The 7,500-nt window shown below is 42.2% G+C and overlaps 1 protein-coding gene across 2 annotated transcripts in view; it reads left to right on the top strand.

The window, feature by feature from the left end:
• The first annotated feature begins 3,161 nt into the window (after positions 1–3,161).
• zgc:77151 (uncharacterized protein LOC337153 homolog) overlaps positions 3,162–7,500 on the top strand; it is a 23,461-nt gene continuing 19,122 nt past the window's right edge. Inside the window, exon 1 of one of the 2 annotated variants that reach the window (XM_061056127.1) lies at positions 3,162–3,439. In XM_061056127.1, the coding sequence (XP_060912110.1) occupies positions 3,419–3,439 (21 nt within the window). In that variant the 5' untranslated portion in view covers positions 3,162–3,418. The remainder of the gene's footprint in view (positions 3,440–7,500) is intronic. The other variant, XM_061056129.1, reaches the window with a different exon arrangement.

Genomic DNA, 7,500 nt, shown 5'->3' with positions numbered 1-7,500 from the left:
CACCACCTGACGCCCAGCGACCACCGTCGGGTTGTGATGTCATCACAACCACCACCTGACGCCCAGCGACCACCATCGGGCTGTGATGTCATCACAACCACCGCCTGAGGCCCAGCGACCACCATCTTGATCTGAAATTTGAATCTTGTGTTGGCTGTTCTCCTTTAGATGATTTTACGTGTTTACAGTAATATTTATGATGAGTTTATATTTATAACCCAGGAAATAAAAAGGATCTGATCTGAGTCCTGCTGGAGCCGCATGGTGTACACACAATGTGCTTCCTCCCCCTGCTGGACACAGCTGGGAACTGCAGCCTGGGAGACAGAGAGAGAGAGAGAGAGAGAGAGAGAGAGAGAGGGAGAGAGAGAGAGGGAGAGAGAGAGAGAGAGAGAGAGAGAGAGGGAGAGAGAGAGAGCGAGACAGAGAGAGAGGGAGAGACAGAGAGAGAGACAGAGAGAGAGAGAGAGAGGGAGAGAGAGAGACAGAGAGAGGGAGAGACAGAGAGAGAGACAGAGAGAGAGAGACAGACAGAAAGAGACAGAGAGAGAGGGAGAGGGAGAGAGAGAGAGAGGGGGGAGGGAGAGAGAGAGAGAGGGAGAGAGAGATAGAGAGAGAGGGAGAGAGAAAGAGAGAGAGAGAGACAGAGAGAGACAGAGAGAGAGACAGAGAGGGAGAGAGAGAGACAGAGAGAGAGGGAGAGACAGAGAGAGACAGAGAGAGAGACAGACAGAAAGAGACAGAGAGAGAGGGAGAGGGAGAGAGAGAGAGGGGGGGAGGGAGAGAGAGAGAGGGAGAGAGAGAGAGAGACAGAGAGAGAGAGAGAGAGAGAGAGAGACCAGAGAGAGAGACAGAGAGAGAGAGAGAGAGACAGAGAGAGAGACAGACAGAAAGAGACAGAGAGAGAGGGAGAGGGAGAGAGAGAGAGAGAGGGAGAGAGAGAGAGAGACAGAGAGAGAGAGAGAGAGACAGAGAGAGAGAGAGAGAGACCAGAGAGAGAGACAGAGAGAGAGAGAGAGAGAGAGAGACAGAAAGAGACAGAGAGAGAGGGAGAGGGAGAGAGAGAGGGGGGAGGGAGAGAGAGAGAGAGAGAGAGAGAGAGAGAGAGAGATCATGATCATATTTCAAAAACGCCCCAGATGTCACGAACACAAACACAAATTCCCCATAAATAATCATGTCATTGAACACAGCATGAGTTATTCCTCTAACACAGGGGTGGGCAATTGGCGGCCCGGGGGCCACATGCGGCCCCCATCAACCCTCAACGTGGCCCTCGGGTCAATTTTTACACATCAATGAATTGGAAACATGAAGAAAAACATGACAAAATCTGCCATGAAATCATGAAAACCAGAAATATGTCCATAATAATAAATAATATTTGATCACTGGTATATGTTGAGTTAAATTTGAGACATTGTTGACTGTAATCGTTTTTGTATCCTACAATTTGGACCCCTGGCAGTGAGAATTAAATGAATGTGGCCCTTGCTGTGACCAAAGTTGCCCGTCCGAGTTTCAACATGGCAGTGAAGGAGAAACTCAAAGAACTCTAAATGCAATTAGGTGAAACTTCTATAATTTCCAAATCTCAATTAAAATCTGTCTTAAAATATTTGATAGTGTCATCCAGCCCATAGTGCCATACGGAGGTGAAGCATGGCGTCCACTCAGTCATCAGAGCGTCACACGACAAACATCCAACAGAATCTTTACACGCTGAATTCTGCCGACACATGCAGAGCAGACCCACTGATCATTCACATTCACAAGAGAACAACTTTGAGAGCCACCTGACATCCCGCCCCACACACACAGGAGCAGAGCATCTCTCTACTGTCAGAGATAAAAAGCAGAGACCGACCAGCTACACACTCACTGACCACAAACTGGCAAACAGGAAGACACAAAAACCATGGCAACCAGTGGCGGTTCTAGACCACTTTTACTGAGGGGGCCAAACTGGGGCCAGTTGTTTTGTCAGAGGGGAAAATTAAACCGAGGTGAAAAATAGACAAAGATGATCGCTTTAATATATATAAATATTATGCCAAATAATAGAACACATCATTAAATACCATGATTTATGTTTGTTTCAGTAACAGAATTAAATACTAGATTGTGAGTCAAATAGGCTTCTGTGTCTGTGTTATTAGGGGGGCTCTTCCTTTTGGAGGGGTGGCCACAGGGGGGACCAAGCTCAGTTTTACAGGGGCACTGGCCCCTGTTGGCCCCTGACTAGAACCGCCCATGATGGCAACCAAAAGAAAACAGAACATGTGGTCACTGTGGGACAGGTGAGGTGGAGACAGAGATGCACTTTTTCCTACATTGTAAAACGTTTGATGAAAGGACAAACTTTTATTTTAACAAGTTTAAATTTGGTGGCACCCCTCCAACATGTGGGACTCTGGGCGCCCGCCTATATGGCCTATACCAAGAGCTGGCCCTGGTCCCACAACCACCGCCGTCCTCATTCACACACTTCCTGCTCCGGCCTCCACCTCAGCGGGGAGGAAGTGTGGACAACAGGAATGAGAAGAAAACAAAGGAGAAATCCTTCCTGCATATTATCACATGATCTTTAGTAAAGCGTCTCCAGATAACTCGTGTTATGAGCTGGTGATTTACAGATAAAGATTGATTGATTGACATTCAAAGCCGTATTTATTTACATAAATATTAATATAAATATGTATATTTGAAATGTTAAGTGGAACTGAAATGAATGTACAGAGAAAAGATGTTATTCTTTGTTGATATTATTTTACGCTGCTAATATCATAAAGGTAAATAATGTTGTTGTTTTATTTAAATCTCTTTGTGATTTATAAATAAACTTTATTATTATATCATATAAACGGTTTGAGAAGAAACATCGAGCAGCTCAAGAAGGACAAGAAACTTTATTTGGACCACTGGTCATAATTCACCCAGAATCTGTACTGAACTTTAACCTTCCGGTTCTGATGGTATTAAACACCTTCACTTCCGTATTATTATCAAAGCAGATATTCAAACATTTTAAAATTATAATTAATAATTTATTTATTTAATATTCGAGGTGAATCTGAACACTTTAGCTCCTGATATTCTCAAAGATTTATAATCTAATATTTACATTCCCGTCCTAACTAAGCCCCGCCCACAAAAATCCGCGTCACCCGGAAGTACGTCACGCCGCTGAAGCTAAAGATGCTTCAACTGCCGTTTCACTGTGACTTTAACATTAAGTTTTACTCAGTGGCAAACTTTGGCCACACCTAGATCCTGTGCCACTTCCACACACGCTAAAAAAAATACTTAAAAAATAATAATATATAATTTATTTTTCTGTCCGTGCGTTTGTTTGTGTGACGGCGAGTCCCGGCGGTGTAACCGGAGAGGGGCCTCAGAGAGGGAATGCAGGACTGCAATGGAGCACAATGGTATCCAGGTAAAGCCGATATTATTTCCTAATAAAGGTCGATTTGTGTCGCCTTCAGCCAGCGGGCTTTCCGACCTGTTGACGTGGGGAATATTTTCACCGAGTGTCGCTGTGGATTCAACGTGAAATTCGGCGTTTAATTTGATTTCCTTTGAATGTCGTATTGATTGTGTTCTCATATCAAGCAGCAGCAGCAGCGAGAGTTGCTCTGACTGCAATTACAACTTTATTCAACCAGGCTCAACTTTTTTTTTTTTTTTCCTCCCCGCAGAAAGGTGGAGAATAACCGGAAAGATGTTTTAGTGTTTGCAGCGGGCCGCCGAGCTTAACGTGTCGGTTCCTCACAAACACTCAGCCGTTAAATCCCCTTTTAATATTTCTGATATTTCACCGTGTTAATGATTAATTTCTTTGTGTGTCGTGTCGACAGTCTCCGCGGCTCCTCTGCTTACCAACCCCCACCCTCACCGACTGGCCGAGCACAAATACTAAATATCCGCGTTAAAGAAAAATCAGGAAACTTTGCAGCGACACGTCGCGTCGACATGTTTGATTTGGTGAATTTATAAAAGCTGAAGGTCTGCTGGGTGTCGACAGGGACGAGGGGGAGCTGCAGGGCTCTTTTAACCATATTGATATTATTATCAAATCCCTCCCGACATTTTGTCTCCTCCGTAATTACCTCCCTTTGAGGAGGAATGTTCCGTTTTTAGACTTTAAATAAACACACGATATTAAATCATCCACATTAAAGGCTGAATCTTTTTTTAATTTTCTCTCCTGTGTTTTAATAAATATAAAATACCAGCAGGATGTGAAATGATTAAACGTCAGCCCCTCCATGTGTTTTTATATTCTGCTTTAAATATTAATATTCTGCAGAGATTAACTTATTTCAATAACAGGAAATATCAGCCAAGGTCAGGACTGTGTTTATTGATTCAAAGCTGCAGTTATATTATTATGATTATTAATATCTGACTGTTTTCTTCCTCTCCTCCTGAAACTGTAAAAACAACAAATCTTTTTCTGCATTATTCTCAGAAATATCACGAGAACTGACGTAGGCAGGGCGCAGATTAAGGTTTCCATCTTAAATTCTTTACTGTGTCTCCCCCCCTCTCTCTCTCCCCCCCCTCTCTCTCTCTCTCTCTAACTCTCCCCCCCCTCTCTAACTCTCTCTAACTCTCCCCCCTCTCTCTCTATACTGTTTCTCTCTCTCTCTAACTCTCTCTCCCCCCTCTCTCTCTCTCTCTCCCTTTACTGTCTCACTCTCTCTCCCCCCTCTCTCTCTCTCTCCCCCCTCTCTCTCTCCCCCCCTCTCTCTCTCTCCCCCCTCTCTCTCTCTCTCCCCCCTCTCAGATTATATTATGTGGTTTTATGTTCCTGCCTCAGTTTCTCCACTAGTCTGACCCTGCAGCAGCAGCAGCAGCAGCTGTGTTCATATTTCTGTAAAAACACGTTCATCGTCCTCCGTTCTCTTCCTGGTTTAAGTTATTTACAATAGAAATCATTTTAATACAAAATAATTAATGGATTAGACATAAATGACTCAAACTATCATGATTTATACAACCTGAAACATCTGACTGAAGAGTGAAATCATGTTTCAATGTATCTGTAAATATTCAGAGCTGAAAGAGTTAATCCATGAATTAATTATTATTTATTAAATAAACTCCAGAACAACCTTAAACATCTGTGTGTAGGCGTTCAGCGTCATCTGAAGAGTGAAATCATGTTTTTAACTTGTTTCGACTTTTCTTCAGTTTCCTGTTTTAATCTGACGACCAATCAAACTTCGCCATTTTAACACATTTTAGTTTAGAAAAGCTTCTGAGCGCCGCTCTTTTCCACATGTATGATGTTCCCCGTAGTTTTGTCTCCTACGGATCGTGTCTTGGGCCGTATCCGAATTACCAAGTACCTCTTCAATCTGTCAGTAAACAGTACCTACTATCTGCTGTTTACTGTTTAGTACCTACTATTCAGTAGGCAGATATTTGTTCCTACTTCGTCTGATTCATTCAGTAAGGAAGTGACGTCATTTACGTTACCTGAACCGGCCGCATTTACCCGTTTCTTTGTTTTTTTGTTGGTTTTTTTTGTTTATCTTTATTCAAGAAGAGTAATGCTCATATACAGTCAGGTAAACAAAAAACAATATCACAATGTAAATCAAGTAAAAGATTAAATAACTAAATAACATACAGTACATAAAGAACAAATGAAAGTCAGTAATATACAGAATATAAAATAAACCAATAAAGACACATTTAAATAGTGAAATCATTATTTAAATAGAGGGGGAAAGGTTTTATAATAATGCAGATATTTGTTTTATTTTCTGTTGTTAATTTAAAGTAGTGATTTCAGACGGGACTTTAACTCTAGATTAAAAATTGATTAAATTAATCCACGCTCGTTTGTTTTGATTTGGAGGCGGACGTGAAGTGACGATTTACGTTTAATTTCGCACTGCATTGTGGGTAAAATACAATTAATTTCCTGAAAGCACACATCCGATCCATACTGCATGAAACCAGGAAGTTAGTATCCATGCTGAAATGTTCAGTATACTGAGGTGGACCCAAAAAATGACCACGAGAGTTCAGTACACTGAAACTCCTACTGAAAAGTACTGACTACTGAACTGTGACTATTCAGAAAGGGCCTTGTTTCCACATCCTCCCCGCCCTCACCAGGAAGTAACCCTCTATTAAGCCCCGCCCTCACCGGTTCGAGCTCCTTGCAATGAGCTAGCATCAAGCTAACGTGACTTCGGTCCGTAAATATAATTCAAGAATCAGATTTCCGATTAATTAACTCGTTCAGCTCATTAAGCAGAAAAAACAAAAACTGACTAAATCAAAACCGATAAATCGGCCGATATCAGTATCCAGTGACCATCGCTATCAGCTGATTTGATCTGATATTACTCGATTTATTCATCTTTCAAATCATTTTATTTGAGTTTCATTGTGTAACACGAGCAGTTCTCTGTCACCAGCAGGGGGCGCCGTGCGGATCACAACAAACATCATCTCTCTGCAGAGAGTCGGGCGGTGACGCTCAGTTACTTTAACGATGAGTGAACGTCTCGTCTTCTGCTCTGAGGGTAAATGTTTACAAGAATAAAATCATCATAAAGTTACATCAGAGAAAGAATAAGCCGATACCGATCTTCATGTGATTTCTAATATCGGACGATGTTATTGGCTGGATAATTAGGTTCTGACCCTTTAAATGATCGTTAATAAGTGAATTTAAATAAAGTCGGCGTGGTCAGTTTCTCCTCTTTACTCTTCTCTCTCCGTCATTCTGACCGCACGTCTTTTTAAACCTCTGAAGTTATTGTTGTTGTGTTTCTGGACTCTGAGTTTGATTAGTTCTCCTGAGGGTTCGGTCGTCTTCTTCTAGCAGACTTCAGAGCGTGTTTGGCGTTCGGCAGCGACCTCCTCCGTGACGCGGATATTCTGTGTTTCATTTTAACAGTCGTTGGACAAAGTGACGGCGAGCTCGTTGTTTTTCTGGAGATTCTTCTCCGTAGTCGCACATTATATCTCTGCATGACGTCGTTCTTCTTCTTCTTCTCTGTAACGATGACGTCGTTCTTCTTCTTCTTCTCTGTAACGATGACGTCGTTCTTCTTCTTCTTCTCTGTAACGATGACGTCGTTCTTCTTCTTCTTCTCTGTAACGATGACGTCGTTCTTCTTCTCTGTAATGATGACGTCGTTCTTCTTCTTCTCTGTAATGATGACGTTGTTCTTCTTCTCTGTAACGATGACGTCGTTCTTGTTCTTCTCTGTAACGATGACGTCGTTCTTGTTCTTCTCTGTAACGATGACGTCGTTCTTCTCTGTAATGATGACGTCGTTCTTCTTCTCTGTAACGATGACGTCGTTCTTCTTCTTCTCTGTAACGATGACGTCGTTCTTCTTCTTCTTCTCTGTAACGATGACGTCGTTCTTCTTCTTCTCTGTAATGATGACGTCGTTCTTCTTCTTCTTCTCTGTAATGATGACGTCGTTCTTCTTCTTCTCTGTAATGATGACGTCGTTCTTCTTC

The sequence above is a fragment of the Labrus mixtus genome, chromosome 14 (genome assembly GCF_963584025.1).
Source record: "Labrus mixtus chromosome 14, fLabMix1.1, whole genome shotgun sequence".
NCBI lineage: Eukaryota > Metazoa > Chordata > Actinopteri > Labriformes > Labridae > Labrus > Labrus mixtus.
This window is presented reverse-complemented; position numbering and strand designations above follow the sequence as displayed.